The sequence below is a fragment of the Fukomys damarensis genome, unplaced genomic scaffold, assembly GCF_012274545.1.
Source record: "Fukomys damarensis isolate Sample0158 unplaced genomic scaffold, DMR_v1.0_HiC HiC_scaffold_21, whole genome shotgun sequence".
Classification (NCBI taxonomy): domain Eukaryota; kingdom Metazoa; phylum Chordata; class Mammalia; order Rodentia; family Bathyergidae; genus Fukomys; species Fukomys damarensis.
The window spans coordinates 19,019,780-19,046,734 of record NW_022900933.1 but is presented as its reverse complement, the minus strand read 5'-3'; the positions used below and the strand labels follow the sequence as shown (position 1 = coordinate 19,046,734).

Below are 26,955 nucleotides of genomic sequence, written 5' to 3'. Positions count from 1 at the left end.
AAAAAAAAAAAAAAAAAAAAAAAAAAAATCAACAACAACAATGAAAAAAAAGCCATCCCTCTTTTTAAGCTGATTGTCTCAGGTATTTTGTTGTGGTAACAAAAAACTAACACAGCAAGACTCTGGGGGAGAGACTGAGAATTCCTCTCCCAACTTTCTGTTTTATTCTCTAGGTAGGAAATGTCTTTCTGAGCCATCACCTTCAAGTTTACCAAGTCTGGTAAACTATGCTGCAAGAGATGAGGGTCTTGGCAAAAGCATTTGATGGCAATAAGAAAAGCTGGAGTAGCTGAGTCCACACTGGTCAGGCGTGCCCAAGCCTCCATGCTTGGTGGGCTGAAGCAATCAGGGTGACATTTCCAGGAGTGTCACTTTGCACTCTGGGCTGGGTTAGTGACTCAGTCCTTTAGGATAGACAGCTCCAAGGTGCAGACCCCACTTCATTAAAGCCATGAAAGGTCAGATGCAGAGCCAAGGATGAGCGTCTGTGTGGTTTCTCTCCCTGCAGATCATGGACCTAGGGGAGGCCCCTGCCCTGTACTAGGCTGTGGTCTGGGCAGGCGGCACTGCCACTGTCCATAGTACTTTGGCCTTCACTTCTGCCCACCACAGGCTGTGACATATTTTAAATGTGGGATTCTTCCCAAGGGCTCTTTCCTGGCTTTGGGATTGTGTTCATCTTACATACAGGAGAAGTGAAGAGTCAAAGTCCCCAAATACAAACCTCAGCCAGTGGACAGGGAGTTTGGAGGAAATTAGCCTTGATAGCTCACCTCCAGGCTGCAAGCATTCTAGGATGCATGTTCTACACCAGTCTCTGGGTCCCCAGAGAGTAAGTTCTGGCTGCCATACTGCTCAGATGCCCAGTGTTCTTGTACTGGTTGCCTGGTTGCCTTCTCCCCCCAACCCCACTCCCTATTGGCCTTTCCTGATTCCTCCCAAATAAATGAGTGCCACTCAGTGAGACCCCTGGTCTCGGGGTCTGCTTGGGAGGGGGATAGAGATCTCCCAGACCCACAAGGTGTGGATACACCAGGGGCAGGACAAAGAAGACAGACTGAGAATGGTGGAGCAACGATGGGGGAGGGAGGGTGGAATGCAGGGGTGGGAGCAGCGACCATGGGCGGACTAAGAGGAGGGGCCTGTCCCCATGCAGGTGACACATCCCCAGGGAAGCTGAGCTGGGACCTCTGAGGCTGGGGTTCCGGTCCAGCTGGGGAGGGGGCTCTTCATGCACTCACCTTTTGGCTCTTTTTGGGCACAAACCCCAGGCAGTGATGGGCCATGAGGGCGAAGTTGGTGAGGAAGTACAGGAACGCGAAGAGGCTGTGCACCCAAAGGAGCTTACTCCTGCCAGAGTGGAGCAGAGGCTGGCGGTGCTGCGGGCTTCCAGAGGCCACCAGGGTGACCCGGGACCCCCCACCACCCTGGTGTCGCTGGAATCCCTCCTCCCACCATGGTGTCCTCAGGCCTCCTCCTCTACCACCATGGTGTCCCCAGGTCCCCCTCTTAGAGACCCAGCTCTCAGGCATTCTGAAGGGAGCGATGGTGTTGCTCAGAGAGCCTGGCCCCTCCTAATGGCTAATACTGCGTGCTCACTATGTACCAGATCCAGGAAGGGATTAAATTATTTTTCTTCCTTTCTTTGAATGAGTGCTTTCTTTCCACTCTTTTTTTTTTTCTTTTTTTTTTTTTTTTTCTTTTGTACCAGGGATTGAACACAGAGCCTTTTGTACTCAATCCCTTTATTTTTATTTTATTTTTTGAGACAACGTCTCATTAAGTTGCTAACTTGCCCGGGCTGTGTTCAAATTAGTGATTCTTCTGCCTCAACCTCCCCCAGTGCCAGGATTACAGGTGTGCACCACCACATCTGGCTGGGACTATGTTTTTTATGTCTTTTTCTCACTAGACTTCTAGAGCCGTGCAGAGTAGTTCTGTGATTATCTTCATTTTGCCCATAAGGAAATAAGGGCCAGATTGGCAGGTGACCTGCTCATTCATAGGAGTGACAGTGCTAGAAGGGGGACCCAGAGATGCTGAGGTACTTAGCTACTTCACTCCACAATTACCCAGAAGGCAAGTGAGGAGGACCCAGGGTCTCATGCAAGGGGAGAGGGGCCAGGAGGCACCCGGGCCAAGTTTCTAGCCCTGCTTGCAGCCCATGGGGTGCTATCCCAAGGCCTCTGGCCGGAATGACCGTGGGGAGCAGAGCCCACCCTGTGTCATGTGGCACGAGGAGAAAAGGGCTGCTGTGCTTGAGACGCCTCCACTCCCTGTCCCAGCACCTGGCCTTCACATGCCTCTCCCCGCTAGCTAGATGCCAGGTGGCTCACTCTCTGCAGAAGGGCAAGGGTCCATGGTCGCTAGGGAACCTTCCAGCCCGTGGCCAGTATGGAGTCTTGCACACAGAGCTCTTTACATCTCTTTTAGAATTCACTTGTAGGGAAGGTGTCAGCACCCTAGAATGACTGACTTAGGGAAGAAGCTAGGGCCTCTGCTCCGGGTGGCAGCACTGGGGCAAGAGCCGGCTCAAAGGGCAGGGAGAGGATGACACACCCTGTCCTGTGATTTGAGAGTTAGGGCTAAGCAGCCTGCTGGGAGGGTACAGGGATGACCAGGCAGGGCTTGGGGGAGGAGCATGTGCAACCTGCTTAGGCCTGCAGGAACTGCTTCCGCAGCTTTGTCAGGAGGACGCCAAGCCTGGGCAAGACTCCTTTCTGGCCCCCAGTGGACCAGCAGGGCTGAATTTGACTCGGGACAGGTTTATCTGGCCACCAGTCAGGTTGGCTGGTGCTGAAAGCCACAGGTTGCTGGGCTGTGAGCGGGATGGGCATAGAGATCTTGTCCTACAGTACTTCCCCTCCCTGGGTGCAGACTGAAGCTCAGGGGCAGAGGACATGTTGCCCCAGGTCCAGGGCCGGTGACTGACAAAGGTGGGATGCAAATCCATCATACATTTCTCTCAGTCTGTCTGCTGTAGGAGTAGGAGTGGTGGGCGGGGTGCAAGGGACTGGGAGACCCACAAGTCCCTAAATGACATGAGCACTGCCTTGAACTCACGCTGGGCTGGGAGATAATCCCTTAAATCTCTCCTTGGTACAGGGTCCCTGGCTCTTTGGAGCTGTATATACTAAAGAACTGGACCGTTTTCCAGTCCTCAGGAGTGGCTAGTCTGGATGGTTCCACTCCTGACAGGTGGGGATATGAAGGCACTAAGAGTCCTTTTCACCAAAACAGGGGCAATTTCCAGTATTCACTCAGGACCTAGATTCCCAAGGGAACTAGGCCTCTCATCAGCACCGGTGCCCAGGTTGTGGACTGACACACTGGACCTCCTCTTCCCACCAATGTCCAGTCAGTAGAACGGGAGGTAAGAAGGTCAGGTACCTACTCTGTGGAGACATTGACGATGGTGGTCCGACCAAAGTGGCTGTTCCTGTCTGCAAGAGAAGAAAGAGGGGACTGTGAGAGGCTCATTGGTTTTTTTTTTTTTTTTCTTTTGTACCAGGGATTGAACACAGAGCCTTTTGTACTCAATCCCTTTATTTTTATTTTATTTTTTGAGACAACGTCTCATTAAGTTGCTAACTTGCCCGGGCTGTGTTCAAATTAGTGATTCTTCTGCCTCAACCTCCCCCAGTGCCAGGATTACAGGTGTGCACCACCACATCTGGCTGGGACTATGTTTTTTATGTCTTTTTCTCACTAGACTTCTAGAGCCGTGCAGAGTAGTTCTGTGATTATCTTCATTTTGCCCATAAGGAAATAAGGGCCAGATTGGCAGGTGACCTGCTCATTCATAGGAGTGACAGTGCTAGAAGGGGGACCCAGAGATGCTGAGGTACTTAGCTACTTCACTCCACAATTACCCAGAAGGCAAGTGAGGAGGACCCAGGGTCTCATGCAAGGGGAGAGGGGCCAGGAGGCACCCGGGCCAAGTTTCTAGCCCTGCTTGCAGCCCATGGGGTGCTATCCCAAGGCCTCTGGCCGGAATGACCGTGGGGAGCAGAGCCCACCCTGTGTCATGTGGCACGAGGAGAAAAGGGCTGCTGTGCTTGAGACGCCTCCACTCCCTGTCCCAGCACCTGGCCTTCACATGCCTCTCCCCGCTAGCTAGATGCCAGGTGGCTCACTCTCTGCAGAAGGGCAAGGGTCCATGGTCGCTAGGGAACCTTCCAGCCCGTGGCCAGTATGGAGTCTTGCACACAGAGCTCTTTACATCTCTTTTAGAATTCACTTGTAGGGAAGGTGTCAGCACCCTAGAATGACTGACTTAGGGAAGAAGCTAGGGCCTCTGCTCCGGGTGGCAGCACTGGGGCAAGAGCCGGCTCAAAGGGCAGGGAGAGGATGACACACCCTGTCCTGTGATTTGAGAGTTAGGGCTAAGCAGCCTGCTGGGAGGGTACAGGGATGACCAGGCAGGGCTTGGGGGAGGAGCATGTGCAACCTGCTTAGGCCTGCAGGAACTGCTTCCGCAGCTTTGTCAGGAGGACGCCAAGCCTGGGCAAGACTCCTTTCTGGCCCCCAGTGGACCAGCAGGGCTGAATTTGACTCGGGACAGGTTTATCTGGCCACCAGTCAGGTTGGCTGGTGCTGAAAGCCACAGGTTGCTGGGCTGTGAGCGGGATGGGCATAGAGATCTTGTCCTACAGTACTTCCCCTCCCTGGGTGCAGACTGAAGCTCAGGGGCAGAGGACATGTTGCCCCAGGTCCAGGGCCGGTGACTGACAAAGGTGGGATGCAAATCCATCATACATTTCTCTCAGTCTGTCTGCTGTAGGAGTAGGAGTGGTGGGCGGGGTGCAGGGGACTGGGAGACCCACAAGTCCCTAAATGACATGAGCACTGCCTTGAACTCACGCTGGGCTGGGAGATAATCCCTTAAATCTCTCCTTGGTACAGGGTCCCTGGCTCTTTGGAGCTGTATATACTAAAGAACTGGACCGTTTTCCAGTCCTCAGGAGTGGCTAGTCTGGATGGTTCCACTCCTGACAGGTGGGGATATGAAGGCACTAAGAGTCCTTTTCACCAAAACAGGGGCAATTTCCAGTATTCACTCAGGACCTAGATTCCCAAGGGAACTAGGCCTCTCATCAGCACCGGTGCCCAGGTTGTGGACTGACACACTGGACCTCCTCTTCCCACCAATGTCCAGTCAGTAGAACGGGAGGTAAGAAGGTCAGGTACCTACTCTGTGGAGACATTGACGATGGTGGTCCGACCAAAGTGGCTGTTCCTGTCTGCAAGAGAAGAAAGAGGGGACTGTGAGAGGCTCATTGGTAGGTGGTGGGGAGAGGAGCAGAACTGAAGGCTCCTGAATAAATGGACACCAGGGCCTAAAGACACTTGCTACAACCTGCCCTTCCTTCCAGCTCCCCAGAACTTGTCCCCAGCTTCCAACAAAAAATCCTCCTCCCAGCACTGCTGATTGGGGTCTTGAGTATCCAGTGAAACCATGTGTTCGCAGGATGTCTCCAGGGGAATCGGTGCACAGCAGACACCCAGTAAATTCTAGCTAAAGGGACTGGCTGTCCAGCCACGGGTAGAAAGATGAGATCGGCAGCTCCAGACACCATCACAAGAACCCAGAACTCCAGAGAATGGGACACCGCCTCAAACAGAGTACATCCTTCTGGATGAGTGTACTGTGTTGGTTCTGACACCTCCAGGTTTTGTGAGATGTGTCTAAGAATCCTGCACCATTCCATCATTGCTCACATACCAGCTCTTGGGATAAGAATCTGGAAAGACAGGAGCCGGAAGTTATTAACACTGGTGGTCGAACCCGGTGGCCCAGATGATGTACTACACTGAATTCAGTAAGGTCTACATCAGGCTGGGGAAAAGCAGGCAGAATCCTGAGGAATCTAGAGCTGGTGGCCACCTGGACAGCGATGTGCTACCACCCACCATGTCGTTCAGTCCTCCTGCAGCCCCATCCGTCCTGTGACTCTAAGCGGAATACTGCGGCTGGTCTCGGAGCTCGTGCCGTGTGTCAGGCACCGTGCCAGGCACCAGTCATTTATCTCCCAGTGCCCAAGATACTGAGGAAATCGACGTCTGGAGAGGCTGACTTGCCCAGTATGAAGTTAATTAATTTGTTAGCTTGGGCAAAGATATTTTCTAGGGAGAAAATGTTGGAAATATTGTGGAACCAAGAATTTTCTAACTTCAAAGCCTGGCCTCACTCACAATGCTGTTTCATAAGAGGACGGACTCGTCACAGTAAACTGGGCACAAGTCCCAGGAGACTAATATTGTGTTTGCTGGGCTATGTCCACCAGGGTGGCTGCAGGGAGAGGAGGCGTTTGGGGGCCTCTGCAGTGGGCCACGCATCCCGGCAGGTGTAGAGTGGGCACATGAGTAGACACATGCTTTGAGACTGAAGGGATGCTATGTCCCTGCCACGTGCCAGGCTCGAGTTCAACAGAAGAGGAGCCATCTCTGGGTGCAGGGCCTGAGCCTGGATTTTCAAGGTCACTCGACAGCTAACATCAAGAAGGAGGGATGCAAATCCAGGTTTCCTGACTCCCCGAGCCCCCCCGAGCCTTGCCTACCCAGAACAGTTCCGGTGTAGTTGATGGGCAAAATGATGCCCAGGGAGGGGACGCAGAGGATCAGTACGTAGATGATGAAGTGATACTGGAACGTGATGTAGATGCGTGCATCATCCCCGCACTTGCTGATCAGGTCCTGGTCCCTGCAGGAGACACAAACAAGGACGGTCCTCAGGAGCCCGCGCAGCCCCGGCTGGGGCGGAGAGAGGAGAGGGAAGGAGGGTGGCCCCGCCACCCCTAAGTTTTATTGATTTATGGAAACACGGCCCTGGAAGTGCACGTCAGCCTGCTTCACGGAAATGTGGAAGAGAGGCCACGTTCCGTGTGCACACGCGGCATCGGGGGGTGCACTCGAAATCAAGCTTCCGTCACCCTTTTGTTACTTTTGCTAATACTCTGAGTGCCTCCCAGGGAGCAGGTGCCGGGCAAAGCCCTACTGATATGGAGATGCATCCTACTTAGAGAGCTGTTTATCTTAATCCCTTAAATTAAAATGAGCAGGCTCCTTCTTGCTCATCTCTCCCCCAAACCTGACTTCTGTGATATGCCCTTCACTGGCAAAACCCCTCCCATCCTTCAAGACCCAGCTTAAAACTACATTTTCCTGAATGCCTCAGTTGGAATTCACTTTTTTTCCCCGAGTGCCCTTTTGTTCAGCAAACTGTAGCTCCCGCGTTGTGGCTGGTATGTAAAGAGTCTTACTGGCCTTTGTTTCTCCAAGTAGACTGTGTGGTAGTTACTTTGCAAAAGAAGTAAAATAACAGGGCTGCTTGAGCCCCTAGTCCATGTAGCCTCTGAGAAGCAGTGGAGCTGGACCCTAAAGCAGGTGTCACCAGGCAAGAGGGGTCTGAAGGACAGGCAGGGCAGGGTGGATAAGAGTCCAGGATCATGCAGGCCTCTGAGCACAGGCAGGGCTGAGGTGTGTGAGTGTGTGTGTGCAGGCACCAAAGGCAGAGACTTCTGATGCTCAGCTAACGCATTGGCCAGTATTGAGAATCAGGAGAAAGTGGGTACTGAGGCCTGTATTATGGCCAAGTGGAGTTGTGCACTACAGAAATTCTGAAGAGGAGGTGGACAGAGACGTCCCTCTGTAACCCAGGTGCAGAGAGGAAGTCTGCCCTTCTGCCCCATGTGTTTGCTCCCTCTGGACAAATATGATGAGTTATGTGCACAGAAATCAAGCAAATAAACATGTGGAATGGGTTTCTTTTCCTGGTGTGCAGTTCACAGACTCAGGTTTATAAGTGTGGGCATGATGGTTCTGCTGTTATGCGCACTCCTTCCCTGCACAGCGGGGTAGGGGTGGCCCCAGCGAGAAGCTACATCCAGTTCCCGTTCACCAGCTGTAACTCTGGGAAGCACCGTCTGCCTGAGGCAGGAGATGATGTGGGGGATACAGGGCTCCAGGCTCTCATCCCAGGAGGGGGCTGGTACTTCTCACAAGAGGCCCCACCCCTCCATGACCTCACCGTCACAGGCTCACGGGGCACAGGCACTTACTTCATGGTTAGGCTGTTGAAGAACCAGGAACAGAAGCCCTGGGGAGAGAGGAGAGGTACTGTGAGACCACCCAAGGTGCCTGGCAACCCCACCCAGCTTTGGGGGCCCACAGTTGTGGGTGGGCCAGGCAGCTGTGGCAGTGTCCAGGAGGGGCCCGAGGCTTGGTGTGAAGTCAGGGGAGATGCTGGGGGCAGTGTCTCCCCGAAAGTGAGTGGATCCCTGCCATCCTGATACAGGAAATGGGGTTTGTTAGGTGGGTGCACACTCTCTTCTCCTCTTTCCCCATGCTGCAGGAAGGAAAGGGCCACAAGTTCCCAGGAGCCAGCTCAGCTGATGAGACCGAATGACAGCAGTCAGCTCCCTGGACCTTTCTCAGGCCTCCTCCTCCCCACCCTCACCAGCCGAGGGTGATGAATGACACTTGTCCTGACTTGCTCCAGACATTCTGGCGAGAACCAGGCCCTACTGAGGTCCCCCGGGCCAGAGGCTGCCTCCCTGTACTCCTTGTTCTAGTTGAATTTCTACCCTCTGTACTGTGCCATTTGTCTTCTTAAGAGTTTTTTTAAAAAATAAAGTAATCTTTTTGTCACTGTAAAGGAAGACAGACCACAGTTTGCGTCTAAAAGTGACCTGTGTACCACTTTGAAGTGCTGCTGTGCTCCCTCCGAAAGAGACCTTGGGGAGAGCAAGTAGTTTGCCTGAAGAGTCACACTCGGGGTAGGGCAGAGCCAGGGACGTGACATGGGAGGAATGCGATTTGTGTACCACCTCCTGCTACAAATGTGTACCAGATGCTAATTATGTGACGGCCTAGACTGAGGACTGGGACACGGTGATGAGCATGTCAAGCTCTGCCTGCTCAAACTGGGGGACGGACGCAGACATAGGAGACTGATCGTGCTGATGCAGGGCCAGCATAGGCAGGGCTCAAGAAAAGGAATGTTTTTTCCCCGTGTTCATAACAAAAGATCTGGATCAGGCCAGTTGCCAACTCTCCCAGGGAATCAGTGCCTGAGCTGAAATCCGAACCAAGTGTGGGGTGACTCAGAGATGCTGTAGGGGAGGAGGGAGAGAGAAGAGCTTGGGAAAGGTCCTGTGGTGGGAAGGAGCTGGTACTGTGGAGGACCTCAAAGGTGACCGATGTGGCTGGGGGTGGAGAGTTGAGGAGAGAGAAGTAGACTGGACCAGGGACAAGAGATCCAACCACCAGGCTGTGGCACAGCACCTGCAATTTGTCGCAGGAGCATTAGGAAGACGCTGAAGGTTTACACAGGGGAATCTGTGTTCCCACTTAGGGGATGGCTCTGGATGCAAGTGGAATGTGGATGGGGTAAGGGCAAGTGTGGACCTACAGGGATGAGTTAGAGCTCCTTCACTCACCAAAGCGAGAAATGGGTGGAGGCTGGGAGAGGGACGGGGAGATGGGTCGGAGAGAAACAAAACTGGGAGGGTAAAGGCAGCACAGCCTGGTACTGAATGGAATGGGTTGAGAGCTGGGGCCTGTGTGGGGGCAGGACAGGTGGTGAGTGAGTGGGAAGGGTCTGAGGCCAGGGACCTAGGGTGAGGGGCAGGGAGGGTCCCACGGAATGTCTGGACGTCACGAATCCAAGGTGCATTTGTGATAGCCCGGTGGAGCGGTTCTGAAGGCCGCTGGACAGAGGCGCTGGAGCCCAGGGACAGGCTTAGCCGGAGGTAGCAGTGTAGCGATGGCAGATGAAGTTGTGAACGTGTCACTTCTCAGGACAGACAGTGGGTGGTGAGAGTGGAGAGGCCTGGGGTCAGGGTGTGGAGAGGAGCCTGCAAGGCAGACAGAGATGGAAGAAAAAAACCCGGGCACAAGGTCACAAAGCAACAGGGAGCGCTGCTGGAGGACAGTCGAGGTCAGACGTTTTTGAGAGATGGGTAGGACGAGGCTGAAGGAAGCTCACTGGATTTGGTGGCAGGGGAGTGAGATGGATGAACGCCACATTCGAGGGGGGCCGAGGACCGAGGGTGAGTGCAAAGCAGACCGCTGTCAGGCTGGCGGGGGGGGGGGGGGGCAGCGTGGCCTGTGCCGGCCGGAAGTTCTCTTCCTTCCGTTACCGCATTCCAGTGTCCTCTGCTGTCCAGGGCCATGCCGGGCACCACCTATAATGCAGCGCGCCATCAAGTGCCTCCCTCGCCCTGTCCACTTTTCCATCACATGCTCCCTGCTGTCCGAAATGCATCTGTCTGCTCATCTCTGCAAGCCGGGGAGAGTGCGCTGCGAGGCAGGACCTGGTCCCCTGTGCTTACTGCCCACCCCCAGTTCCAGGGCGGCCACACAGGTCCAGCCTAGTCTGGGTAGAGGACCTGAAGTTCACAGGAAGGAGACTGAAGAGGAACACGGTGTTCTGTGGGCCAGGGCATGAGGGTGAAGAATCCCTGCCTCACGGCAGAACCTTCCCCACAAAACAGGTGAGTTCTTGGCTCCGGGGGAGGGGACAGGGAGCAGGGCAGCATGGGAACTGTAGGAAGGGTTAGAGATTTGAGAAAAGGAGGAAAATTCATTTCAAAAATCTAAGATATTTTAATGAGCTAAGACGCACTGTCACCCTAGGAGGCAGATATGGCGAATGTCTCCATCTCTCAGATGGGAACCAGTGCCTGAGGAGGTGGAGGAATTTGCCCTCGGTCACACTACCAGAAGTGGCAGAGCCCAGAAGGCTACGAACCTCTGCCTAAGCCCTGTTCTTTCCTGTGCCCACCACAACCGGCCTCCCAAGACCAGGGTCCACAGGGTGCCGGGCACTCCCAGCACTCACCTTGTCCCTGCGTTCCATCTCCAGGGAAATCTCCGAGGGAGACGACTTCTCACTCTGCTCCCCATAGATCAGTGAGGTCAAGCTGCCAGCCAGGAAGGGTGGCAGGGACGGAAAAGGAGAGAGAGGGCTTCAGATGCTTGTGCTGCTCCCCGCCATGCCCTTAGCTGAGGACTGGGGGCAGCTACTGCCCAGCAGCCTCAGCTCCTTTGCTGGACATGCAGCTTTGGGTACAGATGGCGTCACCTCTGCTGCCAGGTGCCCAGGGCATCTTTGGAGTCCAGTCTTTGAGACCAGAGAAAAATGTGGTCTTACACCGAGACAGCTGCCCTCTAAGCGTCCTTCCGGCAGGGAGCGCAAAGCAGGGGCAGTGACGGGAATGGGAGGCCACCCTGCTGCAGCTTGGGCAAGGCCCAGCCACATCTGGCCATAGCTCCGCTACCCGACCCCGCCCTGCTCACCTGTCATTGTGGATCAGCAGGGCCAGGCGCCCATAGTCCCATGCGGCTTTCCGGAGGAAGGAGTAAAGCAAAAGGACGAACTGCAAGCCAGAAAAAGCAATGTGGATCGGAGAGTTCGCCAATGCCTTCCCCTGGGCCACCCTGCCTTTCTAGGAGGAGACACTGGGAAGTCCCCGAAGCCCCCAGTGAGCTCTGTCAGAGAAGGAGCATCCCTTTAATGCTGCACTTCCCACCCCAGAAGCTTCCTAGCGCGCAGCGATGCTCGGAGTTTGCCAGGGTTGTGTTTAGAGTGATGGGAAGGCCCCTGGGAAACACCTCCAAGGGGAAGGTGAAGGGATCCCAAGGGTATTGGCCAGATGGACTCTGGGGCAACGGTGCAAAGAAGAGAAGGTCAAGGATTTAGCCTGCTCCTCTAGCACCTTCTGCCCGGGGTCTACCCCAAGCAGGACTGGCATTCAGGTCATTTGCATCACGGAGGATTTGGATGACCGCAGCCCCCAGCTTATGAGGCCTCACCAGGCATCCCGTAGCCTCCAGCACTCACCACCCACAAGACCACGTTGAGGAACAGCACGGTGGGGATGCCCCCGAAGGGCTGGCCCTGGAGGACGGTGTTGCGGGACTGGAAGCACTCGTCCACCGTCATGTTGAGTATCTTTGAGTCTGGGCTCAGCCTCTCCAGTGCGTCAGACATTCTGGGAGCCTCCCTAGTGGGGAGAGGGGACTCCAGGTCAGACTTGAGGACCGCTCCTCACTCTGCAAGACACAGAAGCCTGCTGGGGCTCTGTGCAATGAGCACCGAGGGCATCTACAAAGTTGGGCCTGGGGCAATCAGACCTAGAGGCCAGTGTCAGGCTTAGAGCTGTCTTGTGAGGGCAGGAGGGTCAGCCCATAAGATGTCACCGCGAGACAGTAGCTGCCTCAAACCCAAGACTGTGAAGACACACAGCTCAGGTATCCTGGGAGAGTTCTTATTTTATACCATCTGATCCCTTCTGAAAAGAGAGTTGCAAAATGCTCATCCAAATGGGTCTTCCTATTGTTCTCCTTTTTAGAAGGAATGGAAGAAGAGTTACTGTCATCAGATGGGAGAGAGAGGAGAGAGCAGGGAGGGAACAAGAGGCGTGGTGGGTGGCCGGGAGCTCAGGTGGACACATGAGGGAGAGGTGGAGTGGGCAGCTGGACAGGAAGTATGCAGCTCAGGAGGGAGACCAGGACAAGTGGGAGACAAATCAGCAGCATCAAGGTTTCTGTGAGGCAAAGGACAGAGTATAGAAAAGGACACTCTGGGGGAGAAAGAGAGGCTCAGGGTGGGAGCCAGTGGCCAGCAAGCAGGAGAAGACAGCAGCAAAGAAGGGCAGTGGGATGCCTAGGGTGGCACCCAGTGGCCCAAGCCAGGGGTCAGGTGGGAGGAGGAGAGCCTGGAAGTTGCACAGAGGGGCAAGAAAGACGTCTCTGCTGCCCGAGGGCAGGGGTGTTGGGGGAGACACAGGACAAATCTCCAGGGCAGGTCCAGGGGAGTCCCCCATTCCAGCTCCCAGCGAGAAGGTGCAGGCTGGAGAGCTGGCATTTCTGTGCATTATGGGCTTCGAGCCCTCGGATGCCAGCTCTAACTCACTGGCCAGCTGACCTTGAATAAGAACTTTATCTCCATGACTCACTCTACTCCTCTATCAAATGGGGGTGCTCACAGCCACCGATGCCCACTTCCCAGGGCCGAGTGACAGAGCTAAGACTAGTCAAGCACACAAACAATGCCTGGTGCACTGGAACACTGGTACACAGAGAAAGGCATGTGAAGTCCCGGGGGTGCGGCACATTGCGCTCTGGAGTTGGGGCGGGCTGGGCAGTGGGGATGGAAAAGAGAATGAGGACAAAAGGATTAGAGAATGGATGATAAGAGGTGGCCTGTGAGCCTGGGCCCTAGGACTGCTCACAAAAATAGGGGAAGAGGTCATAAAGAGATTGGTGCTGGAAAAGGAAGAACATAAGAACTTCTAACATCCCTATCGTGGGATTAGTGTCCAACAGGAGCAGGGAAGTCTCATGCCTACCTTTTGAACTCACCCGTTTTGTTTTGTTTTCTCTTCCCTATTGTTCCGCCGAGTCTGCCCAGTGTTTCACTATCTCTACCCCAAGCAGCGGATCAGCTAACTCACTGATGTGTTTGACTGAACACAGAGCCTCTAACCAGGAAGGCTGCCAGAGAGAGCATCACAGTGCTGTACTAGTAATGGCGACGGTGGTGGTTGTTCTAGGTTGGGCGGAGCAGGCGTCTGAGGTCAGCTACGCCTGGCAGCTACAGTCTGCTGGTGCCCACTAGGGGGAGCCCGCACCACACAGATAGTGATAGAAGGCGTGCCAACGGGAAGCCCCAGGTCTAAAGGGCCAAGGAGACTTATCCTACCTGAATCAGATTTCCAGGGAAGGCCAAGTCAGGATTGGAGGCTCCACTCAGCTACAGGACTGCTGTGAAAGAACAAAGGCAGGGGAGAGATCACAGACTTAGAGGCCCAGGACCAGCTTCATCTAGCCCCTTTCCCTAGTGTAGACTGAGGTGCACATCCTTTAGTGTGTGTGTGTGTGTGTGTGTGTGTGTGCTGCAGTTCGTTTCGGATTTGATGGCATGACTTCCAAGATGTGACATCTGAGATGTGAAGGTGCAGGGGTGAGCACCACGTGATGGGAAGGGGGAGAGGGAACCATACTGACAGTGACCCAAACTGGCCACAGCATTTGGGAAACACACAATGAACAGTCCTGACTGGAAAGAACGGTGGGTCACAGGTCCATCCGTCCACCCACACAAGAACCCCGCAGGGAGCTCACAGCTTTGGGATTTGCTGAGAGGGCTGCTGTTGGCCCAGGCTACCATGCTGCCTGGGAGGGCCCAGCCTCCAAGCAGAGGGGGATTCTGTCCATCAGGTTGGCTGGGTGCAGGGTTTCTGCTCCACCTGACTGCTGGCCAGAAGGACAGAGCTGGGAAGGAGAGGAGAGAACCTCTTCCTCTCCTACCTTGCCACCCTCCTCAGCAGTCTGAGGCAGCAGGCGAAGATAGTAATGAGGGAAGGTGTTGCCATGGAAACTCAGAGCAGCACCCAGCTCCTTCTCTGCACCTTGAGACCTGCTTTCCTCCTGGATGCAGAGCCAGCTCTTCTTCCGGTGGGGAGGGTGCTGAGGATGGAACCCAGGGCCTCACACATGCTAGGCAAGGGCTCTACCAATGAGTTATATCCCCAGCCCTTTTTACTTTGAGCAGGGTCTTGCTAAGCTGAGCAGGCTGGCCTAGAACTTGCAAACCTCCAGGCTCAGCCTCCCAAGTAGCTAGATTACAGGTGTGTACCGGTACCTCACTCTTCGTGTGAAGGGGCAGTCAGGAAGCCCAGATGCTGGCTCTCTGGAGACATAAGCATGAGCACTAGAAATGATGAAGTCTGAATCTTGAGAGCTACAGAAGCATATGGCAGGGGCACAACCCTGGCCTGGAGCAGTGGGCAGCAGGAAATATGACTCTGTGGGAATCCATTCCACAGCAGAGGACAAGGAGGCTGGTGGGGTAGTGTGGAGAGCTGAGCTGTCTCAAGTCAGACCCATTGTGGCTAGCTATGTGACCATGGGCAGTGACTTCACTCTCTGGGCCTTACATCCCATATCTGGAAAGTGGAGGACAGTAACTATGGTTACTGTGCAAATGAAACCTTCTGCACCATGCTGGGGAAACACCTGAGTGCCCAGCATTAGCCAGTGGACCGCCCCAGGCCCCCTCCTTTGTTATTCCGGGGCAGGTAGGAGGAGAAAGGTGGGGATGGGGGGACTGTCCCATGTCCCTCAAACTGCAGCTACTGAGCAGTCAAGGCCTCTGCTCTTTCTGTGCATGAGAAGCAAATGTCAGTCTTGCTTTGGGGCCAAGGAGGACCAGGAGAGATGGTGTGAATGCCAGTTGGTGAGCCAGGCATTGTGGCACATCCCATAATCCCAACACCTTTTGAGGCTGAGGCAGAAGAACCAAAAGTTTGAGCCCAACCAGGGCAACTTAGTGACTCAGCAAGACGCTGTCTCAAAATATAAATGAATAAATAAATAGTTAAGGTTTGCTGAGCACCTACTATGGAATAAAGAGTTTCCATTTGCACACTTGTTCATTTCATCCTCACAAGTGCCACAGGGCACCAGAATCATCCCTGATGAAGGAGCAAAATTAAGGCCCTTAGGGAGGTTAAACCATGGCTGAGGACATGGCTTATAAGTGGCAGAGCTGGCCCTCAAACCTTGGCCTTTCAAAAGTCTTAGCCTCCTGCCTCCTGGGCCTTCTGAGCCTCTGCCAGGCGGGCAGTGCTGGAAAAGGGCAGAGGAAGAGGGTGATCTGTGCCTGCCCTAGTCCAGGGACAAAGCCTTGCTGGCTTTCAGAGTAACGTGTGGAAGCATCTGTGACCAGGCCAGGGCACGGGCTGCACCTCCTAGAACCGCCCAGGGCCCAGTCAGCTCCACTGCCCTCAGGAGTTCATGGGGACTGGACCATAAGGACAGCATTTTGTTCAGATGGGAGGATTATTACAATCACAGGCACCGCCCTAGGAGAAAACGCTGCAGGTTGGAGCCACCCTCCTCTCCTCCCGACCTCACTCCCCAGTAACACACAAAGCCTCAGCTCCTGCCTCCCTCCACCCCACCATCTGGCCTTCTTAGTCTCTTCAATAATGCATTGTCACCCTTTTTGTTAACAACAGGAAAGATTATCTCCCTTGGTTCTAGACTTACACTGGAGTTGCTGGCCACAGGCGTCCCTCCTAACCTGTCCTCTTGGTCTCCACTTCCTCCCTTTCCAGGAAGTCAGCTCAGTGGCTTTGGTTCACTCACTGCTAAGGGTACTTGGGGAAGAGAAGTGGGGGGTTGTAGAATGAGGGGTTCTGCTCATGGGCTTCCACACCTTCCTTGCCAGCTGCCCTGGAATCTTCCCCTAAGGATCAGCAAGCCCTTCCTTGCGCCAACCTTCCTCAATTGCCTCAGACCTTCACAACCAAGGATGGCTTCTCAACTTTACACGTGGAGACACTGAGTCTACAGCAAGCTGAGAAATGCCTAGGGCCGGGGGAAGGGTGGCTCTGGGGTGAGAATTTGGGTTTTCTGACTCCCCATCCAGAGTTCTCAGTGAGTCTCAGGCTGGGAGTGGCACTGAATCAGCTGGAAGGCATTTAATAGATCCAGAGGCTCACATCCCACTTCCCCAGGTTAAGAATGAGAATTTGTAGTCAATTCTTATGTTCAGCTGAGATAGAGGACTACCAGGCTAAGATTCCTTATCTGTATCTAGATAAGGCATTCCTGAAGACCCCAAAAGTTTGCTGCCTCTCCCTAAACAAGGAGAGAGAGTGGGGAGATTCAGGGATAAACAAAGATAGCTGGGCGTCTCATAAATGGTCTTGCAGTGGCCCAACTCATGAGAACTATTCTCCCCTCCCATTCCTGCTGGTCCTGGGTCTTGGAGAGGTGAATTACAGGCTCACACCATCTCTTCACTAGGATCTCCATGCTATGGCACTTCTCCCATTACCTCAGAGACCTGACGCAGTCACTTCTGGGTGGGATACCAAGCCTTCCCGCAGTTCTGCTGCCTGCCACGTGCCCCAGAGTTGGTTTGTTCCCTGTACACAGCTCAAGCTACTTCCTCTGAGCTCAGCTAGAGCCTTGGTCTCATTAATATTTATGGTCCAGCTTACCAAATCTTACTCCCTGGGGCCCTCAAGGGATGGCCCTGGTCTGCACCTGGTTCCCACCCTCTTTACACAGTTGGTCTTTGTGACCAAGGCCTGGCACTATCCTCTCATCTTCCCACACAGATGGGCAGTTTCCCAACAAATCTATGGGATCTTTAGTAGCAGGGCCATGGTTTTTTCCTTATGTCTTCCAGTTGGTCTTAGTGAAAGATAGACAGTTCTTTATCCAGAGCCACACTCAGGGACAGGGAAGGAGAAAGGTGATTTGCACACATTTGCAGAGAACACACAGAGTACCTGAGTCCTGAGTTTTGCACATTATTGGTTTCCAAGTCTCCCTCCAAAGTTACAGCATAGAGTGGAGGGGTCAGGAGACTGGATATGACCCTGGTTCTGTTATTTGTTAGCTGCTACTTAACATCATGTAGCTCAGTTTTCTCTTCTACATAATGGACACCAATGTGTCTGGCCTGCCTCCTCCAGGGTGATTATGAGGGTTCACTAAAGGAGATGGTGCTCAGAGTCCTGTTTTTGTAAACTGTGAGTGCCTTTGCTATCCTTTTCCTGGGACAGAGGCTGGCCTTCTCTCCACAGTCCCCAGAGGGCCTCCCAAGCCTAGGCATGGGGTGAGTGGACTCAAATCTACCTTGTCGGGGAGCCCACTGTGTGAGCTGGGCAGCAATAAGCAGCCAGAGCCGGGTCCGGCGGTGGAGTGCTCAGCACCACGGACAGCTCCGTGCAGACCGACGCACTACGCGGAGCCCTCTCTGTGCCAGAGCTTATGGGCAGGACCAGGCCTGGCTCACCGGGTCCCTGGCCCGATAGAAAGAATGAGGATGGCAGCTGACATTCACTGACAAGCACTGTGCCAAGTCTGTTAGTGCCTCGTTTGGGTTAATAGCCTTATCAGTTTGCCCTCAGTACTCATCAGTACTTTGTCTTCCTATGCTGCAGAAGCTGGAAAGCTGAAAAACATTTCCAACCCTCCTTGTGGCTGTGAGCCTGGATATGGATTAGGCTCCATCGGTGAGATGCGCTGGTGATAGACCGATACGGTAGGAGGGAGGAGGAGGCATCTTCCTGGCTCTCAGGCTGTGCTCCACACAGTGAGGAGGAAGGGGTTCTCTGAACTCAGGCTCTGGCTCTCAGGCAGGGGGCATGAGAGGCAGCTGTCCCAAAAGCTGCAGCAGTTTCCTGATCCCTGAATTGCAGGGGAGCACATGTGAACTCAGTGGCTCCAGGACGGCCTCCTGACTGTGGATGAGGAGTCAGCTGCTGGGACAGGTCTGCTCCCAAAGACCCAGATTCTAATTTTCCAGTGCTTCTGAAGACGTGGAATTCCCTGCATCCAATTTTGCTTGTGCTTTAAATTCTCAGAGTGGTTTTTATTTCCTGTACAAAACTCAGGTAGAACCAATTATTCTTTTTTATTCTGGATGAGGAAACTCAGGTCAGAAGAGGTTAGGAAACTTGCAAGATCAGGGGTCTGGCATCCACGGAGGTGGGAGCAGTCTGCACAGTGCCTCTGAGACACTCTGCTATGTGCCCCTCAAGGCACAGAACGCTGATGGCCAGGGGCACCAGTGAAGGCCCCATGCCCAAGACAGAAATCAACAGAGAAAAGGAAACAGGCAGAGAACAGTGGAGCCACATTGCAGGGCTGAGTGGGAACCGCCCCCCTAGAAAGCCTCAGAAGTGGGAAAGAAGAGGATGTAAATATATGTGATGGACCAGGCGTGGCACAGCCCCTCCTTACGGCCATCCCAATGAGCATCATTTATTCCTCACAAGCAACCTAAGAGGTAGCAGCCTGAGAAGCAGGAATCAGGATCCTCGTTTTACAGACAATCTGGGCTTAAAGAGATTAAGCAACTGGATAAGGTCACATAGGTGGAGGGACCCAGGGAGAACTAGACCCCGAGTGTCCAGCTGTACTACACCATGTGGCTTCTAAAGGCACACTTAGGGACAGCAGCTACGCCTGTTCCAGGAGGATGACATTTTGGGGGTACAGAAAGATGGGCACCCGACCTGTACGACATCCAAGGGAAGGAGAGATGCAGTGGCCACTCAGACCCAGGCCAGAAGCTGACCCACGGCATCCCGCTCACCCCTGGTACCCTCCAGGGCACCCGTTCCTGCCAGGAAGCTTCCTTCCCCTGACCTCAGCCCTGGGCCCACGCCTTTCCGCCATGGCCCTGAGGCAGGGGCAGGAGGGAGAGACAGCTATGGGGATGTCACAGACACCCTGACCCCTGGCAGTGGGGCAGTGACTCAGGGAGACACTGGGAGGAGAAAGGGTGACAGCTGCTTGTGCTAAAAGGCAAAATAGTAAGTAAAAGCAGCAGGATGTGATGCCACTAAACTAGATGTCTTGATTCTTTTAAAATACATTAAAAAGGAATAAAGAAAAAAATGTAAAAACCTAAAATTATACCCTGTCCTTTCAATAGTCTTTTATAAATTTTTTCTGAATTTGAAAAGCTAATGTGAACACATATGATTGCTTATAATTAGAAGGAGATCCTATTTTAAAAGGAAGGCTTGGTATTCCCGGGCAGACAAATAATCAGCGTTCCTTCTCCTTTCTGCATCAACCCCTTCCCTTAAGGTCTCTCTGTGGCTGGCTCCGGCTCCTACTCTACCAGCGGGGCTGAGCCCTCCCTGTGCCACGTGGGGGCCCAGCTTCAGCACAGTGCTGGAAGATCAGGCTGATTCCAATTCTACCTCCTCGCCTCCCCCTCAGGGCCTGGAGGGGCGACCACAGCCTGACTTTGCCCCTTGGGATGTAGGTGGCTAAGAGGCCCCTGCAGCCACTGCAGTGCTGAGACAGGGCAGAGCCTGTAGTCAGCTCAGGGGGGGCATCTGTGGGGAAGGAAAAGGGAGCCTCCCTGAGGGGATGGGAGTCTGCCCCAAGTCTGTTCAAAGTGTTTGCAGTCACCACTTCACCTGACCCAACAGTCCCTTCAGGGCAGGGGTGAGGCCCACAGTGGGAAGCAGTCTTCACAGCTGGGGGGGGGGGCGGGCTGAGGCCATAACCTGAGCTTTTGCATAGCTCCCTGTTCCTTCCGACATCCGGGCTCTCTCCAGGAGCAGAGGCTGGGGCGAGGGGAGACTCCAGCTTTCCCACAGGCAGCAGATGGACACCCTGCCCTTTCCCTTTCTCAGCCCCACCTTCCCCCCGACAGAAGACTTCCTGATCCTCCCCATGGCCAAGGCCAGCTCATCTCAGCTTCCTCAGCAGCCTTCCCGGGCTCCCTGGGTCTCCATGACCTAGAGTCCTGCAGCTCTCACCTCTTTCCCTGTTCTCTGCTGCAGAGAAGGCGGGGGAGGGAGAAGGGTGGCTAGGAGGCAGCTCAACAGTGCTGGGGGCGCTGCCCAGCACCTGGCTCGGGACCAGGGTCACAGAGACTCAGGACCGCCATGGGGGGGCGCTCCCCAGAAGGCTGTGAAGGAAGCAGCAGGAGGGGAGGGCTTTCCTGCTCTCCACAACCTGGCGGACAAGGCTCCCTAACCCTCTACCTCATCTCATTAACCTCTCCTTTTTTATTTTTCTTTTTTTTTAGACAGGGTCTCTATGTAGTCCAGGCTGGCCTCAAACTCAGGGATCCACCTGCCTCTGCCCTCCCAATGCTAGGATTCAGGTGTGCGCCACCCCATGCGACTGGCTTTCCCTTCATGTTCACCTCTGGCCTCCTATATCTTTTCCTCAGTTCCTAGGGCCACAAGGACTTTGCACAACTAAATTTCCCTGCCTGCACTGTTTCCCCTCCCACCAGCTGACTCATTCTCCTACAAGTTAATCTCAGTCCAATTTTTGCTCCCTTAGGGGCAAACTCCAGGCCAGGTTAAGCCCCACATCCCCTGCCTCAGAGCACCTTAGAGACAGACACAGCAGAGCAGTTGCCTCTGCTGTTTACTAGCTCCAGGCTTTGGGCAGGTTTATTAACCTCACTGTGCCTCTTATCTGTAAAATGAAGGTCTGCCTTGCTGGGTGGATATGGGGGAAATAAGAGAACCAATTCATACCTGGGTGCAGTGGCACACTCCTATAATCCCAGCCCTGAATGAGGCTGAGGTGGGAATATTACTAGTTCAAGTCCCATCTGAGTAACATAGTGAGTCCTTGTCTCAAAAGAAAAAAAGTAAAACGAGCCTGGGATGAAGCTCAGTGGTGGAACACTTCTGAATTCAATCCACAGAGAGAGAGAGAGAGAGAGAGAGAGAGAGAGAGAGATTCATACCTGGGTGCAGTGGCACACTCCTATAATCCCAGCCCTGAATGAGGCTGAGGTGGATATATTACTAGTTCAAGTCCCATCTGAGTAACATAGTGAGTCCTTGTCTCAAAAGAAAAAAAGTAAAACGAGCCTGGGATGAAGCTCAGTGGTAGAACACTTCTGAATTCAATCCACAGAGAGAGAGAGAGAGAGAGAGAGAGATCACTTAAATAATTACACTGCCCAGCACATAACAATGGCTGGTTAAAGTTAAACATTATCTCTGGTGCTAGTGCCTAACATTGCACAATTATTTACAGGAAGATCTAGCAAGTGGCTGACTTCCCCAATGAACAGAAAGCTCCCTGATGCAGCCCATGGCTGTGTTACTGATTATTTCTCATGGTCTGCACAGGGCTGAATGCTTTGCAGATATTTGTCCTGGGAGCAGGACTAGCAGAACTAGCTTGGCCCCCATGAGCTGAAACCCAGTGTCCTGGCTGGAGGGGGGCTTGCAGATGCACTGACCTACACCTCTCCTTCCAGAGCAGGCTGAGGGGGCTGCTGTAACAGCTCCTGGGCTCCTGGGCTCACCCACCTCTACCCACCCCGGGCTTGGCTCAAAGCCTACTCATGGAGGGTATGGTGACCACTCAAACAGATGCAGGTAACTTAGAGGAAGAAAAACACGACACCTCTCACGTCTGAGTGCTGTGAAGCAAACGCATTCACCACAATTGGGTGAAGCGGAAGCCTCCAGCAAGACCCTGAGTTATTCCCTGTGATTCCCATCTCCGTGGCAACAAGTGCAGATGGCCAGCCAGCCGGCCCGGGCAGGGCTCCACACCCACCCAGGGCTGAGGTCCCTGCTGTGCAGGGTATTTCACTACGTGCCTCTGCCCTGACTGGTTCCTCCTCGGGAGTCTGCAGGGGAGGGCAGCAGCAGGAGCCCATCCCAAAGCCCACTCAGGTACAGCAGTGGCTGCCCACAGCGACCATCGGGTGGGCACTGCTGGTGCCATCCCACTCGCCTCCTCCTGCTGCCAGCGTGGGCTCTGCAGCCAAAGGCTGAGCCCCCGGCCCACTCAGCATCGAGCAGCTGTTCCTGATTCACTGACGTGCAGACAGAGCCAACCTTAATGGAACCCTCCCCTGTGCTGCCCAAGCTAGGAACAGGGGGCAAAGGCCAGCAGCATGTGGACTGGCCCTCGGAGAGCTGGATGGCAGTTTGGGGATCATGGACCTAAGACAGTAAACCAGATGACAGCACAACAGTGGCACTGCCCAGCAAAGGGATACGAGGTGCAGACCTCATGAGTATGGGGCCTGGGCTCTCTCCAAGTGGACACAGCTGGGCAGCTGGGCCTTCTGCGAGGAAAAGAAGTAGTGACACAGGATGAGGACGTTCACTTTCACTCTATTCTCTTTGTTATTTTCTTTTTCTGTTTTCTGTTTTTTGGTTTGTTTGTCTAGACAGCCTCTTGCTATGTAATCTAAATGGGCTTGAACTCACTGTGTAGCCCAGGCTGGCCTCAAGCTTGCAGCCATCCTCCCACCTCAGTCTTCCAAGTGCTGGGATTACAGGAGTGCGCTGCCATACCTGGCTCTTTATAACTTTAAAAAGTTTGAAATCTATGCGTACCTAACCACTCCAAACCCAAATGAGGAGTAGCATCAAGTGATAAATGTCATGAGGGGATAACAAGTCAGTGTAGGGGGGACCTGGCAAGGAGGGTGGGGCTCTCTTCTCCTCTCTGGATCCCAGCATTCTCACCTGCAAGGTCTGTGTGCGTGTGTGTGTGTGTGTGTGTGTGTGTATCCGCCTGCCTGCCTGCCTGTCTGTCTGCCTGCCTCTGTATGTGTGGATCTTCTGGGTTGAACAGCGTCCTTCAAAATGCATGTCCACCTGTGACCACAGAATGTGACCCTGTCTTTGTGGAGGGAATTAGTTGAAACGAGGTCACAGGAGGTTGGGGTGGCTGCTAGACCCAAGATAGGTGCCCTTGCAGGAGGGCCACAGAGGCAGAGCCCGGAGTGATGCAGCTTCGAGCTGAGCAGCACATGGATGGCAGGGGAGGCCTGGAGCGCATGGGAGGTTGTGGTCCTGCCGACATCTTGACCTCAGGCTTCCAGCGTCCCGGCAGTGAGAGGAGAAACATCTCCGGTGTGGGCCCTTCATCACTGCTGCCCCAGGACAGCAACACAGTGGGTCTCTGCGTGCCTGTGTGTCTTTCGCTGTGTGTGTCAATGAGCTTATTTTTTCACCTACTCACAGGTTGTCTGTGTGTGTTTTGGAGAGTGTCAGGTGTGCTTGGGATTGGATGTGTAATACAATCTGGGTCTTGGGTGCTTGTGTCTGTGTTAGTGTGTACATATGTTGAGTGTATGTGGGTGCTGAGTTGGATCTATGCGTTCGTGTGTCTGCACATTCATGTGCTTCAGAGGACGTGTGTGTGTGTGTGTGTGTGTGTGTGTGTGAGCCTGCATGTGTGCAGTCAGTGGTCTCCAGGGTCTACCTCAGCCCTGGTGTTCCAGAGGTGCACTCTGAGTACTGCTGGACACCCCAGGGGGATACACCAGGCACTGGGATGGAGCAGGCCCAGGCCAGGCGAGAGCAGTGTCCTCTTGGGCCAGCTGAGGGGCACCTAGGGTGTCTTCGGGGGAGCCCCACCTGCGGGCACAGCAGGGGCCTCTTGAAAACCTTCAGCACAGTAGGGATCTGGCCCAGGGCTCCTTACTCCTCTCCACTTTGGGGTTGGATTATAGGAGAAAGAATCAGAGGTACTTGGGAACTTTCGAGCAGCGAGCCTCAAACTCCAGAGGGTGGGCTTCATGGGCCCCAGCCCAGGTTCCGGGGACACAGAGACCCCACAAGGGCTGTGACAGGACTGCAGAAGTTCAAGGGTGCTGGGAGCCCAGAGAAGACCTCGCCTCGGACCTGGGGAGAAGCCAAGGGAGCACTGGAAACACGGGAGGCTCTGCTTCTATTAACTGCAGGTTTATTTACTGTCTAGCTCAGACCCTGGAAGTGCAGGGTTTTTTAACCCTCACCATGCCTCTGACATGGGGACTGCTGCCACTGAAGATTTAGACAGTGTGGCCACTTTCCCAAGCTGAGGACATGGAGGGAGGGGAGGGACAGTCCTGGGGGAACAGCACGGGGTGCACAGCAGCCGGGTTCAGTCGTGGCCTTGGACTGTGTGCAGGCTTTGCTGTGCATGGTGTTTCCACCCCACTCAGACACAGGAGGGTGGCCAGGATGAGCCTGTCCCTGGGCTCTGGCCGCATCTGTTTGAATCGGGCAGGAGCCGAGTTGGCTGCCTTAGGGGCTCTCTGAGTGCAGCTGCCCCAGCCACGGGTGGGAACCAGATGGCAGAGGCAGCGGGCCTGGATGATGTGGCCTCACAGGGTCGAGGGGACTCCAGAGCCCAGCTCACAAGAGGCCTGGAATCATGTGTAGCCGTGATAGGGGCTTGTGACAGGGTCACTTGTGGTGAAGGTCAGTCCTGGGGGAGGCACAGCCAGGTGCTGAGGAGCAGGGTGGGCACAACTTCCAGGATTTGTGGTGACCTCCATACCTTGGCCCTGGACAGTCTCTGTAGGACTCTGGGGTTTGCTGGCCTCATCAACTAGAGCACAAGCTCCCAGATCAGAGGCCACCCTCCTTCTGGACTCACTGCTGCCCCTTGTGTGGGATCAGGAAAGCCACTTTGATCCAGTGGATGGAGCCAGAGAAGGTGAGCCCTGGCTGTTCTAGAGGTTCTCTAGTTAGATTCAAGGAAGCAGTGGCCTGACAGGAGGAAGTAGCAGCTGATTCTCGGAAGGAGACAGACACCCTTCTCCTGAGGACAGTTTGCCTGTCTGGAAACAGTATGGTGAGGGTTTCTATCTCCCCTCCACGTTCATGTCCCCGCTCCTCTCCTGCCCACCGCTACCTCCCACTTCTGCTATTGTTTTCTGTGCGGGTCAAAGGCTCACCTGCTTGTCCAGTGTGAGGGGCCTTCGGACATGGACACTATCTGCCCCACATTTGCTAAGCCCTCCACCCCCCTGAAGACAAGACAGCCTAAGCTCTCTGCCCAGGGCAATTCCAGCCAGGCAGAGATCAGACCGTGAAACGAATGCCTAAGTCTGAAACAGAGACACAGCCACTGGCAGAAATCAGTGGGGAAAAGAGAGGTGGAGGCGAGCAGCAGAAACAACAGGCAGACTGGCCTGGCTGGAAAGGTGCAGCGAGAGGGTCTGCTGAGCTCACAGGCAGGTCGGGGTCAGATCGCCAGGCCCTGAATCAGGCTGAATAATTTTCACTTGGTGGTGTGGACAGTGGGGAGCTATGGAAGGTTTTAGAGAAAGGGCACAGCACTGTCTGGACTGGAACCACGGCTTCTAGATCTTGCTGATTGTCCTAAGAGCTCATGAAAGCCACCTGTCCTTGATTCTGAGTCCTGAGGCCTGTCAGGATTCTTGAGGGGAGCAGTTCGTGTCTCAAATGTCATATTTTTGGTGAAGTCTGTCCCAGCAGCCTGCTGGTTGCACTCCGGAGTCTCATTTCTTTCTCTCTTTCTTGTTTCCTATTGCGTCGCCCTCTTTCTAGCATATTCCATCCACTCTTATGCTGCTCCTTATCTGCTCCCCCAATCCCAGTGAGCAAAGGAACCAGTGGAGCAGGGTCCCCGCCTCTTTTACTTGCTGAACACCTGGTGCCTAGCACAGTACCTGGGATCCCAACAAACTCATCCATTTATTGAGTAAATAGGAGGAAAACATGGCCCCACAGGAGCCAGCAGGGGCTGCTTTGCTCCCTCTCTGGGGCTCCCCTCCCAGCTTCCAGGATTGGCGGCTCCAAGCCTCCCAGGGGAAAAAAATCTCTGAAAAAACCTGACAGAACTATGCTGCTCCCTCCTGTACCTCTCACCCTCGCCAGGAATCTGGGGAGATTTGGACTCTTCCTTCCTCCCTCCCTCCCTCGCCAAACCACTAGCGGGAGAGGCGGGCCTACGTCTCTGTCCAAGGTACTGACCTCGGGTGGTCTCTGCCATCCTCAGGCCGTCCCCTGAAGATGTAGGAGCCCAAGCCCTGGCCACCTCCCAGAGATGAATGAGGACAATGACTTCATGTCTGCCACTGGCCTGAACTCCTCAGAGTGCTACGGTCCCTGCCTGTTCTGGGCAACGGTCACGTGTCCTCTCAGCACTGTGACGTGCACAGGGCTGGCCGGGCTTGCTGTATCTGCAGTCCCAGTGGATCCAGCACCCTGTGCCCAGGTGTGCTCAGGACTGGCTATGGTCAGGGAGGCAGAGAAGCGTGGGTCAAATCTGAAGCTGTGGGGCCACAGGTCACTGCACTTCCATGCTTTAGGAACTCAGTTCACTCCACCACGTGGGTGGAAACTTTCTCTGTAAATATTATTAATTCCTTCCTTGTTCTGTGCAAGGCAAATGACATACATCCAGTTCCTACCTTCACGGCTCTTAGAGGGCAGGTCAGGACATAATTTATTAAACGGGTCATAGGCAGCCATGGTGATTATAGAGTAAGGGAATATGATGGCTACACTGAGCTTTAGGGAAGCTAATCAGGCAGCAGGGGTTAACTAGGAGAGAACAGACCTCTGTAGTGGTCAGAGCTAGCAGGTGAAGTGCTTACTGGCTGCTCGATATGAGTCAAGTACTTTGCAGATATCAACTTAGGAATCCTCACAATGACACGAGGGTACTGTT

At 54.1% G+C, this 26,955-nt stretch overlaps 1 protein-coding gene across 2 annotated transcripts in view; it reads right to left on the bottom strand.

The window, feature by feature from the left end:
• Tmem63c (transmembrane protein 63C) overlaps nt 1–26,955 on the bottom strand; it is a 99,661-nt gene that overhangs the window by 23,014 nt on the left and 49,692 nt on the right. The window contains exons 4-11 of one of the 2 annotated variants that reach the window (XM_010645568.3): nt 13,709–13,770; nt 11,846–12,008; nt 11,302–11,381; nt 10,844–10,925; nt 8,061–8,098; nt 6,561–6,703; nt 5,195–5,243; nt 1,242–1,350 (exon numbers count right to left, since the gene is read on the bottom strand). In XM_010645568.3, the coding sequence (XP_010643870.1) occupies nt 1,242–1,350; nt 5,195–5,243; nt 6,561–6,703; nt 8,061–8,098; nt 10,844–10,925; nt 11,302–11,381; nt 11,846–11,995 (651 nt within the window). In that variant the 5' untranslated portion in view covers nt 11,996–12,008; nt 13,709–13,770. The remainder of the gene's footprint in view (nt 1–1,241; nt 1,351–5,194; nt 5,244–6,560; nt 6,704–8,060; nt 8,099–10,843; nt 10,926–11,301; nt 11,382–11,845; nt 12,009–13,708; nt 13,771–26,955) is intronic. The other variant, XM_033766697.1, reaches the window with a different exon arrangement.